The sequence below is a fragment of the Canis lupus genome, chromosome 5 (assembly GCF_048164855.1).
Source record: "Canis lupus baileyi chromosome 5, mCanLup2.hap1, whole genome shotgun sequence".
Taxonomy (NCBI): domain Eukaryota; kingdom Metazoa; phylum Chordata; class Mammalia; order Carnivora; family Canidae; genus Canis; species Canis lupus.
The window spans coordinates 72,814,436-72,827,713 of NC_132842.1; the positions used below are offsets into that span (position 1 = coordinate 72,814,436).

The 13,278-nt window shown below is 41.7% G+C and overlaps 1 protein-coding gene across 3 annotated transcripts; it reads right to left on the minus strand.

Moving 5' to 3' along the window:
- Window positions 1–1,250: 1,250 nt before the first annotated feature.
- MED18 (mediator complex subunit 18) lies at window positions 1,251–9,381 on the minus strand. Of its 3 annotated transcripts, none has more exons than XM_072827543.1 (3): window positions 9,201–9,381; window positions 8,468–8,610; window positions 1,251–2,155 (listed from the first exon to the last, which is right to left on the minus strand). In XM_072827543.1, exons 2-3 carry the CDS (start codon window positions 8,538–8,540, stop codon window positions 1,602–1,604), a joined length of 627 nt encoding a protein of 208 aa, XP_072683644.1. In that variant the 5' UTR covers window positions 8,541–8,610; window positions 9,201–9,381; the 3' UTR covers window positions 1,251–1,601. The 3 variants fall into 3 exon arrangements, with proteins under 3 accessions (XP_072683644.1, XP_072683643.1, XP_072683645.1); XM_072827542.1 differs by having other exon boundaries at window positions 9,188–9,364; XM_072827544.1 differs by lacking the exon at window positions 9,201–9,381 and having other exon boundaries at window positions 1,251–2,219; window positions 8,468–8,598.
- Between the last annotated feature and the right edge of the window lie 3,897 nt (window positions 9,382–13,278).

Consider the following 13,278-nt stretch of genomic DNA (forward strand, 5'->3'; position numbering starts at 1 on the left):
TACCATTTATCATTAAATGGGAAAAACAAGTTTTCACACTCACATCCAGTTTTGGCAACATTTTTAGGAACCTCATTTACAGCTGGTGAGAGTGAAAACTGGGACATTTCTGCAAGGCATTTGGCAATGCACAGCAGAAGTCTTAAAACAGTGCATACTCTTTGACTCAGCAGTTCCCTAAAATTTATCCTAAAGAATACTCACAGATGTCAACAGTCAACAATGATTTTATTAAAAGCACTCACATTACAGGATTTTTTTTTTTTTTTTAAGATTTTACTCATTTCTTTTGGTGAGAGCACACGCAGAGAGAGAATCTCAAGCAGACTCCTGGCCCAGCACAGAGCTCTATGTGGGGCTCAGTCCCATGACCCTGAGATCATGACTTAAGCCAAAACTAAGAGTCAGACACTCAACAGACTGAGCCACCAGGCACTCCTAGAGGATTGTTTATAAAAGCCAAAAACTGGGAACAAAATAAAAATCCCAAAGTAGAAGAATCAATTAAGTTGTGGAAAATCCATATAATGGGATACACATAGCAATTATGATTATTAATATTTACATGCCAGCTCTGCTAATTAATATCTGTATTAGCCCAAGGAAAACTAATCTCTACCTCGATTTCCCTATTTAAATGAGGTTTTTTGTTTTTACAGAAGGACACTACAGCCTAATATCCTGGAAAGGTGTTAATTATAGATTAAACAAAAAAAGAGGGATGCCTGGGTGGCTCAGTGGTTGGGCGTCTGCCTTCAGCCCAGGGCATGATCCTGGAGACCTGGAATGGAGTCCGGCATTGGGCTCCCTGCATGGAGCCTGGTCCTCCCTCTGCCTCTGCCTGTGTCTCTGCCTCTCTCTCTGTGTGTCTCTCATGAATAAATAAATATTAAAAAATAAATAAAGAAAAGTTTTTCAGTGAACGTGCTACTTTGGTTAAAGGTAAAAACTATTACCTTTATCAGGATTCAAACTAAAAACTGTCATTTTTTGGGATGCCTGGATGGCTCAGTGGTTGAGCATCTGCCTTTGGCCCAGGGCAATCTGGAGTCCCAGGATTGAGTCCCACATCGGGCTCCCTGCATGGAGCATGCTTCTCCCTCTGCCTATGGTGCCTCTCCCTCTGTGTCTCTCATGAATAAATAAATAAAATCTTAAAAAAAAAAAAAAACTGTCATTTTTTTTGGTTCCAATTGGTAGTGAATCCACCCCGAATTAGCAGGGTAATAAAGAATTGGAATCACAGATGCTTCTCTTCATAGCCTTTATTACCCCACAATACAAGCTCACAGTCTCTATAAACCTTACACACAAATAGCAAAACAATTAAAAGATTTTTCTTTCTGAAAGCTAATTTATTCTAGTTTCCTCTCTTTATACAAAGGGACTAGATAGACTTCTCATGTTATCCTGAGCCTTTAATTTGGAAAGGCTGTCACAAAAGTGAACTTGTCACGTGAGGAAAACAGTGTAAAGACCCAACTAAGTTCTTACTGTCCTCCTAAGAATGCCTGGCTGGTAGTAATGAAATGGGGCATTTGTAACATCTTCTCTTTTATAACAGGTGAGGATAGGCCCCAGTGGCGGTCAGACTGTCTTAGTCACATGAGCCTTTTGGGGTCTATTTTCTCTAGGTGAACCAGAGGTTTCAGCTGCTCGGCAAAGTTCCTCATGTCATCAGAGACCATGTCCTGCCCAGCTGGTGCAACAACACTCAGTTCCACAAGATAGGAAAGTGACAAGGCCTCAGTGCTGTCTGTGTTTCCTGGTACCAGGATGCGGAAGATCTTGTATACCATAATCTTCATGATACCCTTACGGAACAAGTGACCCTTGGCAACAAACTCATGGTCCATGCGGAAGCCCATTTCCATCAAGAAGTCAGTGAGGTTCTCAGATGTTGCAATGTCCACACAATTTCGCACCAGGGCATGGCGGTTCTTGTCTCCCATTTCCGGTTGTCCCAGGTAGCGTAGATGCCAGGGTGCCCCGCCCCTATCCATAGAACGCCGAGCCCTTAGAACAAATGGACTAGCCTGCTGGCCCTTAAGGAGGAACACCATTTCATGGTCAAGGAAAGTCTCAGGTTCCATGTTGTCACACAAACCACGAAGGCGATGGATGAGGCTTTCCAAACTGTGATCTAAAACACTTCCTGAAGAACAAAAGAGCATTGTTGAGTCCCATCTTTCATTTGGAGTACTGGGATTAGCAAAAGACTGAAAAAATTTAAATGAAAAACCGAAACAGTTTATTGCAGTGTTTTGTAGAGCACAGGTCCAATATATGAGATTTCAGAGGGGTTATGCTGCCAAGGTATTAGATAACACTATGAGAAACTTAATCCCCTTTCAGTTTTTTGCATTGTCTTATTTGGTACTAGAAAGCCTTTAGGCCTTCCCTAAATGGTAATTGCCAGTGGGCTCTGGGCTCAGAGGCTTTAACAACGAGAATAATAGTACTCTTGTCATTTATTTAAAAAATTATCTTTTATTTCTAGCAACACAAGTTTTCGATCTATAGATTATAACATTTCCTTTTTTTGTAAAATATTTAAGTAAAAGAAAATGAAGTGCTCCATAAAAATAGACTGATCTTTGTTCTCATCTTATTCATCCTCCTAGCAGCATCTGACATGGTTGTTAGATTATACCCACCTTGAATCTATTCTTCCCTTGGCCTCTGGGACACAACTCTTAGTTCTTTACCTAACTCACTGACCATTCCTTTTAAGTCTACTTTGCTGGATCTTTCTCACCTTCCCTAAATACTAAAGGATCCTAGGACTCAATCCTGGTCCTCTTTTTAACAATCTCTTCCTCTCAAGGTGACCTAATTTGGTGCTATGGTTTTAAATGCCACTTATGCCCTGAGGCCTCCCATGTTTAACTCATGAACTATAGACTCATATAGCCAACTGTCTACTCAGTTTCTCCACGTGGATACCTAACAGATATCTTCATCTTCATATGTTGAGTATCCAATTGTTGGCTTTTCCTTCACAATCTTATTCCTCTTGCAGTCTTTCCCATCATAGTGAATGGAAGCTCTCTGCTTCTAGTTCCCCAGGCTCCAAACCACAGAATCATCCTGATTCCTTTCTTTCCCCCATATCCTACACCCAATCCATATTTTAAAAATACATGCATAATCCAACCACTTCTCAGCCCCTCATTCATTTCCATCTAGTCCAAATCTCCTTTATTTCTTGCCTGCTTCTACCCTTCTCCCCATAACAGCCAAGTGGTCTTTTTAGAATATAAAGCAGATAATGATATTCTGCTCAGAATCCTCCAATGCCTTCCCTTGTCATTCAGAATAAATCCCAATGTCTTTATCATCATCTACAAGGCCCTATACATTGTGGTCCCTGCTACCAGTCCAACATCATTTCTTTCCACTATCTCCCTAGATCCTCTCACCAGCCACAGTGATCTTCCTGTTATTTCCTAAAATTGCCAAGTATTTGATAAAGTATTTCTATTCAGAACCTCTTCCCTTAGCCCCTACACTTAGAAAAATTTTCTCACTGGTATCTGCATGCCAAACCTGAATACTTTCTTCAAGTCTTCAGCTCGTGTCACTTTATCAGAGAGGTCTTTTCTGATCACCCTAAATAAGACAGCACATCTTCCTCCAATATCTTTCCACCTCTCTGCTTTAGTTTTTTTTTTTTTTTTTTTTTTTATGATAGTCGCAGAGAGAGAGAGAGGCGCAGAGATACAGGCAGAGGGAGAAGCAGGCTCCATGCACCGGGAGCCCGACGTGGGATTCGATCCCGGGTCTACCAGGATCGCGCCCTGGGCCAAAGGCAGGCGCCAAACCGCTGCTCCACCCAGGGATCCCTTTAGTTTTCTTTAAAAGCATTATCACCTCAATTTTTTAGTCATCTTCGATATATCAATTGTGTATTGATGCTTTACTCATCTTTCTTCCTCCACTGCTGGGAACATATTCAAATATTTATTGAATAAATCATTTAAATAAGAGTATATATTGTTACCATGGTAAATACTGATAGTGGGATCAAAGGACTGAATTCTTGGAAATTAGGAGTATTGTAGTAAAAGCAACAGATCAGGTCCCAGTAACCATAGGATAGAAGATCATGGGAGCAGGGAAGAAGTCTTACATTCAATACATTGTACCCTATACTCAGGACAGTATCAGACATGTGTTTGTTCATTTCTCAAACGCTTGAGGACTTTGTAAGTGTTGGTTCATCAACATATACTTCTTGAATGCTATTCCAGACACTACGCTAGGAAGTAGGGGTCCATGCCCTAATGGAGATTACAATTTATTGGGGAAAACAAAAAATAAATAAGTAAACAAACAAATACAAGGAAATAAAAGGAGATGGGATAGAGAACAATTGGAGGGGTGGAGAAGAGAAGACTTCTCTTAAGGGTTGGTGTGAGAATCCCTGGGTGGCGCAGCGGTTTGGCGCCTGCCTTTGGCCCAGGGCGCGATCCTGGAGACCCGGGATCGAATCCCACGTTGGGCTCCCTGCATGGAGCCTGCTTCTCCCTCTGCCTATGTCTCTGACTCTCTCTCTCTCTCTCTGTGTGACTATCATAAATAAATTAATTAATTAATTAATTAAAAAAGAAAAAAAAAAAGGGTTGGTGTGAGAGAAGGTCTCCCCCAGGGGATACAACTAAACTGAGGCTGGAAGGATGAAAATGAGATGGTTATTTGAATAGTTGGAGAAAAGTACTGGGCCAGAGGGATCATCAAGTTCTAAGCCACAGAGATAGGAAAGGGCTTGAGGAATCAAAGAAAATGGAAAAGTATCAGTTTGCCTGAAGTGCTATAAGGAGGAGGATGATAATGAGGATGATAAGGACTTGGCCTGGGGCATAGCATGTAAGCCTGACATATAATCCATGGTGAAGATGGTATTTTACCCAAAGGTCACTGGGCAGCTATGAGCTCCACACTTCATTTTCAACAAAACAGAGAAAGACATAATTGGATTTACATTTTTAAAAAATATATTTTATTTATTTATTCACAAGAGACACAGAGAGAGTAAGAGACACAGGCAGAGGGAGAAGCAGGCTCCCTGCAGAGAGCCCAATGCAGGACTCGATCCCAGGACCCAGGGATCATGACCTGAGCTAAAGGCAGATACTCAAACACTAAGCCACCCAGGTGCCCTGCATTTACATTTTAAAAGGATAATTCCAGGAAAACTGGTATGGGCTCTTCAACAAGATGGGGGGCGGGGGGGGGGGGGGGGGGGCGGGGGGCGTGAGGGGAAAAAAGTGTAGGTGAGGGGAGACTGGTCCAAATTAAGAGAGACTTAAGAGACACAATTATCAAATGTAATGCATGATACTTGATTGCATCCTAGTTACAAAACATTTTGGGGAGAAACTTTTGAATATGGAATAGATGTTACATAATATTAAGATGTGTTATTAATTTTCTCAAGATAATAATGATGATATTAAGGTTATGAAGAAAAATATCCGTTTTTTAGAGATGCATACTGAAGAGTTTAAGGGTAAAATGTTATGAGGTAGAAATTTTTTTTAGGGGTGCCTGGGTGGCTCAGTCAGTTGAACAGCTGGTTTTGGCTCAGGTCATGATCTTGGAATCCTGGGATCAAGCCCTATGTCAGACTCCCTGCTCAGGGGGAGTCTGCTTCTCCCTATCCCTCTGCCTCTCCCCCAGCTTGTGCGCGCTCTCTCTCTGATAAATAAATAAAATCCTACAAAAAAAATAATAATAATTTTTCTTTAAGAACAGCAAAAGCAGGGATCCCTGGGTGGCGCAGAGGTTTGGCGCCTGCCTTTGGCCCGGGGCATGATCCTGGAGACCCAGGATCGAGTCCCACGTCGGGCTCCCGGTGCATGGAGCCTGCATCTCCCTCTGCCTGTGTCTCTGCCTCTCTCTCTCTCTCTCTCTGTGTGTGACTATCATAAATAAATAAAAATTAAAAAAAAAAAAAAAGAACAGCAAAAGCAGGGCACCTGGTGGCTCAGTCAGTGGAACATGTGACTCTTGCTCTCAGAGTTGTAAGTCTGGGCCCAATGTTGGGTGTAGAGATTACTTAAATATACAATCTTAAGGGGCACCTGAGTGACTCAATCAGTTAAGGATTCGACTCGATTTTGGTTCAGGTCATAATCTCAGGGTTGTAAGGTCAAGCCCTGCATCAGGCTCTGTGCTGGGAGTAGAGGATGCTTAAGAGATTCTCTCTGTCCAGGATGCCTGGGTAGCTCAGTGGTTAAGCACCTGCATTCAACTCAGGGCGTGATCCTGGTAGTCCCAGGATTGAGTCCTGGGGTCGAGTCCCACATTGGGCTCCCTGCATGGAGCCTGCTTCTCCCTCTGCCTGTGTCTCTGCCTCTCTCTCTCTCTCTCTCTCTCTCTTTCTCTCTGTCTCTCATAAATAAATAAAAATCTTAAAAAAAAAAACTCTGTCCCTCTTAAGAAAAAACCTTAAAAAAAAAAAACAGTGAAAGAAAAAAGATGAAGCAAATATGGCAATATGAAGCAAAATGAAATCTAGATGATAGAAATGGACTGTTCAGTATATCAGTCTCCATTTTCTTTATGTTTAAACTTTTTAAAATATATTTTTTATGTTTTTATTAATGACACAGAGAGAGGCAGAGACATAGGCAGAGGATGAAGCAGAGAGCTCCCTGCAGAGAACTCGATGTGGGACTTGATCCTGGAACTCAGGATCACACCCTGAGCCGAAGGCAGATACTCAACTGCTGAGCCACCCAGATGTTCCTATGTTTGAATTTTTAAATAATAAAACAAATTTAAAAAAAAGATAACTACTGGGGATGCCTGGTAGGTCCCCTGCAGCAGGGACTCTATCATATTAATGGTGCCTCCAGTGACAGGCATAATGCTGACTGGAGGTGCCTTCATGGTGTCTGATTAAGTTGCAAACAACAGAACTGGTTTCAGAATCTCCAGTCAAGCAAAGCATAAGAAACACCTGGAGAAGTGTTACACTGTTACCAGGTTCAGTTGCTAGAGCATGCAACCTTTTTTTTTTTTTAAAGATTTGATAGAGAGCCCTGCACAGGTGGAGACGGGCAGATGGAGGGGGAGGGAAACAGACTCCCCACTGAGGGCAGAGCCTGACATGGGGCTTGATCCCAGACCCTGAGATCAGGACCTAAGCCAAAGTTAATAGTTGGATGCTCCCCCAACTGAGCCACCCAGGTGTCCTGAGCACACAACTCTTAATGTACAGGTCCTGAGTTCAAGCCCTATGCCAGGCATAAAGTTTACTTTAAAAAAAAAAAAAAAAAGATAATAAAAAAAATAAAAAGCTGACTACCTATTGGTATGAGAAGAGATAGTGCTAGTCAGAAGTAGAAACAATGGAATAAGTAAAAGGTTACTAAAGTAGTTCAAATGAGGGATGGTAAACCAGGGTGTGGTACTGTAGGTGGAGAGAATATTTAAAAGATACATTGGAAGTAAAATGAATAGGATTTAGAGATATGCTAGATGTGGGGGTAAAGTGAAAAACAGATTGACTCCTAAATGCTTGGTTCATGCAACTGGTGAATGACAGTGGCACTTACTGGGTTGGGAAAGACTGAAAAGTAGCTTGAGGAGTGAAAATTAATAATGTTGTTCATATTAAGTTACTAAATGGATGATCTGAATTAAAGTCTAACCTCTTCCACTAACATTAAATGACCTCCTGAAAATCACTGCCCTCTCTGGATCTTGAGTTTTCTCATCTGGGCAAGGTACTTTACCTGTTTCCTGATCTATAAAATGGGGCTAATGACAGTATCATAGAATTACTATATGATCCAGTAATCCCACTTCTGGGCATATATCGAAAATTCAAAGCAGGATCTTGAAGAGATATTTGCACACTCACGTTTGCTGCAGCATTATTCATGATAACCAAAAGGTGAAAGCAACCCAAATGACAAATAAATTTTTAAAAATGTAAATAAATAAATTATAAATAAACAGATTATACACACAATGAAATGTTATTCAGCTTTAAAAAGGGGGATCCCGTCAGATGCTACAATAAGGATGAACCTTGAGGACATTATGCTAAGCAAAACAAGCCAGTCAGAAAAAGACAAGCACTGTATGATTCCATTCATCTAAGATATCAAAAGTAGCCAAAATCAGAAACAAAGTCAAAAAGTGGTTGCCAAGAGCTGAGGGAGGGGAAAGGAGTAATTAGTGTTTAATGGGTATAGACTTTCAGTTCTGCAAGATGAAAAAGTTCCTAGAGATCAGTTATACAACAATGTGAATATACTTAACACTACTGAACTGTATGTACACTTAATGTTATGTGTTGGTGACCATAATTAACATTTAAAGATTTTTTAAAAGTTGTTGTCTTATTGGGTGCCAGAAATTATGCAGGCTGCCTTTGTGTAACAGCCTCTCATCCCCACAGTGCTGATCAGAAAGAGGAAAACAGGTCATCCAAGTTGCCTGGTTTACTTACCCTGCAGCAGGTACTCCATCATATTAATGGTGCCTCCAGTGACAGGCATCATGGTGACTGGCGGTGCCTCCATGGTGTCTGATTGAGCTGAAGACAACAGAACTGGTTTCGGACTCTCCAGTCAAGTAAAGCACAATAAACACCTGGAGAAGTGTTACATCGTTAATACATGAGCGGGGCACAGAAACAATAGATCTGTTTGTGTCACTGGCCTCGATATGAAAAGATTCATTCAACCATTCAAATTTTTTGAGTAACTGCTATAGGCCAGCTTCAGGAACTGATGATACAGAAATATACAAAGGATACTTGGTCATGGAGTTACAGCACAACCTTTCCAGTCTCAGTGTCTAAACGTTTTCTGTGTAATTTTGAGGAAGTCATCAAACCTGGAAGTCAATGTCTTCCTTATAAAATGGGGCCAACGATATTTAACCAACCAAGACTTTGTGGCTCGGACATGTAAAAACATTCAGAACTGAAAGGTTGTCTGTTAAAAGATTGTCTACTCTTCAATTTATAGATGAAGATAATTGAGTCTCGGAGAGGGGCCCAAGGATACACAGCAAGTCGGTGGCGGAGCTTGAATCAGACTGAAATCTAGGCGTTCCGTCTCTCTGAAAACGCCTTTCCAAGAGAGCGAGGGGGGAAGCGTGAAATTCTTTTAAAAGGATGGTTTAGGTCCTCTTAAGGCAGCATCAAAGACACGTGCCCACTTACACTAGAAACACACCTCCGAGCGCGCTCTGGTCTCTTCTCGCAGAGTGGGTAATGTATCCTCTCCAGCACCTCCGAGCAGCATTTAAATAACTAGCCCCCAGCCCTAAAGTTAAAGCCCTCCAGGTAGTGCAACAACTTCTTTTCTTTCCACTTCCGGCAGGAAGCGGACGTCACGCAAATCTTGACACTGGTGCTCCGCGACGTAAGGGTGCCGAGAAGGGATTAAAAAAAAAAACAAACCGCGCTCTTTGCAGCCTCGCAAACAGAAGCGCATGCGCGAGACGCAGGGCCGCGGTATGGAAGATGGCGGCCTGCCTTGGAGGCTTCCCGGGGATTTACGGCGGGGGAGGGGAGGCGCTTGACGTCATTTGGCGTCCTCTAGGAAAATATTTTTTCAAGCTCGACGATCTGGAATGATATTGTCTAGGAAATCTCTTGAAACTGACGGGGGCAAAAGAGAGCCCAGGGAAGGGAGCTGCGGTAAACAGACTTACAAAATAGACTTTTTTTGTTGGGTACCTGACGACCAAGAGACACCTTTTATTGCAAAGCATAATGTTCTGAACAATTAGGGAGCTCAGCAATACACTTAATATTTGTTCACTTCACTGTATATATTTTACTTAATTTGAAAATATAGGAAGATAAATTCAATGAATGTTTGTTGCACGCTGCTAATATTTGTCAAGCATATAAGGTGCAAAGTGAGGACTAGAATGAAGTGAAAGAGGTACCCTCGGAGTGAAAAAAATAAAGGGACACCAGAAACTCGGTAGCTAAGATAAATACTATTTCAATGCGGTATTTTACAAGTTTAAGGCAATAAATAATGAACAAAATACCAAAACTTTAAGTTTGATCCTCAAAGTAGCCCTATGAGCCAAGTACAATGATTACGGTAATTTTACTGATGGGGAAACCCAAGCAACGAGTTGTTAAATAACATGCAAAGGAATGGCTGCAATACCAATATAAGCTGTTGACTTCAGAGCCCTCTCACTTAAAAAAATTTTTTTTAATTTATTCATCACACACACACACATACACACACACACACACAGGCAGAGGGAGAAGCAGGCTCCATGCAGAAGCCCAACATGGGACTCGATCCCAGGACTCCAGGATCACGCCCTGGGCCAAAGGCAGGCCCTAAACCGCTGAGCCACCCAGGGATCCCCAGAGCCCTCTCTTAATTACTGTACTGGACTTACAGCTCTAGTTCCCCTGCTGTAATCCACTATCTCCCATTCATTAATTTTTAAAATATTGAACATTTCTTGAAGGTCTAGACTGTTCTCGACATCTTGTTAGGTGTTAACTCCATCTGTATCCTCAAATGAGTTTACAGGCATGTTGTGGGAATCAGAGGGTTAAACTAAGGAGTCTGTACTATGAAGTTTGATTCAATAGGAAAATGAGATATCAACAGCTCATCCCCTTTGGAAGCAAGCAGGATGCTTGGTCCATCTTGGGGGCATCAAGGAAGGATTCCTGGAAAAGGTAATCAATGCCCAGAGTAACTTGAAGGGTCAATAGGTGTTAGATAAAGAAGGGAGAAAAGGGAATTTCAGGTGAAGGGAACAGTATGTTCAAAAGGATACTGAGTTAAATAGAATTAGGGTATAGAATCTGAGGTCAGGGACTGAAATAAATGAGTCTGGGGAAGGAGTAAGGCCCAGACCCTGGAAGACTTTGCCTGCTGGACTTAAATAACATTTGTGAGCTTTAAAAAGATCACTCTGGCTGGAATGTGAAAAAAAGCTTGAGAAAGGAGAGCCTGGAGAAAGAAGACCAGTTTAGGAGCTTTGGCACAACTCCAGCTGAGAGATAATTATAGGACAAAAGGCAGATTTTAAAAATATAGAAGAGAATGATTTGATGACTAACCAGAGCTAAAGATAGAAGGAGTCACAGGTGTCTAGAATTCTACCTTGAGTGGCTATGGTAGTGCTTTTTTTTGTTTGTTTTTTTTGAACTAGGAAACACAAAGCAGTGTGGGTGAGGCAGGAAAGATGAGTTCATATGTAGATACGTTGAGCCTGAGGTTTATGAAGCACCCAAGCACTAGTGCCCGGACAGAGTTCAGAGGAGAGTTGGACTGGAGGTAGACCTTTCAGAGTCAGAGCCTCATAGATGGTAGCTAAAGACATGAACATAAATGAGATCACCCTGAAAGAGTGTGTAGAACATGGAGAGAAGATGGCTGAACTGGACCTTGCACAGGACTCTGATAGTTATTAAGGCCGCATATATCCTGGGGCCTAGGATGTGCCTTCTGGTCAGCCTGGTGAGTCACAATGTTGGGCAGAGTGACAAGCTCTCATTACTATAATGATGGGAGGAGATTGTAAAATTGCTGTTGCTCTTTCTTCCTATATGGACACTAACTTCAGAATGGAAAGTTCAGTAAATTATGGGTCCTTTAGGCACCATTGTATTTATTCTTTTTTTTTTTTTAAGATTTTATTTATTTATTCATGGGAGACACAGAGAGAGAGAGGCAGAGACACAGGCAGAGGGAGAAGCAGGCTCCCTGTGGGGAGCCTGATGCAGGGCTTGATCCCAGGACCCCAAGATCACGACCTGAGCCAAAGGCAGATGCTCAATCACTGAGCCACCCAGGCACCCACCATAGTATTTATTCAGATTTTATCTGGAATTTCAAAGTAGGGTTAAATTTTTAAAAATGGGCTAGAGATGGGTGAACAAAATGGTAAAAGTTGGACAAAGCCTAGGAGTTACAGGAATGGATTTTTCTGATAAGGACGTGAGACCTAAAGACCAGAATGGGGCTCACTTCTGTCCTCTGCCACCATCCAGCTGTGCAGCCTTGGGCAATTCACTTCCCCTCTCTGGGCTTCAGCTTCCTTTTTTGTGAAATAGAGATAAAAATAGTACTTTTTTAAGGGGTGGAATTTGTAAAAATTAAATGAGATATTTATGAAACACTTAGAATTCCTGGCTTATTGTAAGCAATCAATAAATGGTAACTATTATTGGTGTTATATCTTGTGTCTCATTTGTGCAAGCATATGCTGTCTTTTTTTTTTAAGTTTTTATTTATTTACTCATGAGAGACACACAGAGAGAGAGAGAGAGAGGCAGAGACATAGGCAGAGGGAGAAGTAGGCTCCCCACAAGGAGCCTGATGTGGGACTCGATCTTGGATCCTGGGATCAGGACCTGAGCCGAAGGCAGCGCTCAACCACTGAGTGATCCAGGCGTCCCAGCATATTCTGTCTTATTGAATTTAGCTTGGCCTGCTATAATAAAATGCCATTAACTGGGCAGCATATAAACAACAGAAATTTATTTTTCACAGTTCTGGAGTCTGGAAGTATAACATTAGGGTACCAGCAGGGTTCGGTTCTGGTGAGAGCCTACTTCTGTGTTGCAGACTGCTGACTTATTGTATCCTCTCATGGTAAGGAGCAGAGCAAAGGAAACTACTCGGGACTTTTATAAAAGCACCAATTCCACTCATGAGGGCATTTCCATCATGACCTCATCTAATCCTAAGTATTCCTAGTACTATTCCCAAAGGCCCCTCCTCCTAGTACTACTATTGCATTGTAAGGTAGGGTTTCAACATATGAGTTTGGGGAGAGACACAAACATTCAGTCCATAATAATGTACTTTGTATATAGTAGGGGTTCAAAAATGTTGAACACATCACAATAGCTATCGATTATTGAATTGCTATATACCGACAACTTGAAACTATATGTGTGTAGATATGACAAATACTGCTAAAATATAGATATCACCATTTCCACGTTACAGAGGAGAAAAAGAATTTTAGAGATGTCAGGTGACTTGCCCAAAGCCAAAAGCCAGCAAAAAGCAGAATTCATATTCAAATTCAATTCTTTGTCACCAAGCCTGTTTCTTTAGCATGCTTCCTGCTGAATTCCCAGGCTCTTTCTCCACAGTAAATTTCCCCAGTTATTACAGTTAGTGGCAGCAAAGGAGGAGAAAAGTTCATACATTAATGCTTCTCAGACAGTTACTAGATTGGGGTTAAAGGATGAGGACCAGTTCTTGAGCAGTCTTCTTCAGGACAGCAGGCCATCAACATGAATTGCAAGAC

Bases quoted from the DNA above. Each gene is read 5' to 3' on its own strand.
- MED18 (XM_072827543.1), bottom strand. From the start codon at position 8,540: ATGGAGGCACCGCCAGTCACCATGATGCCTGTCACTGGAGGCACCATT. The intron at 2,156-8,467 runs GTAAGTAAACCA...TTTGTTCTTCAG, and splicing joins GATGGAGTACCTGCTGCAGG to GAAGTGTTTTAGATCACAGT.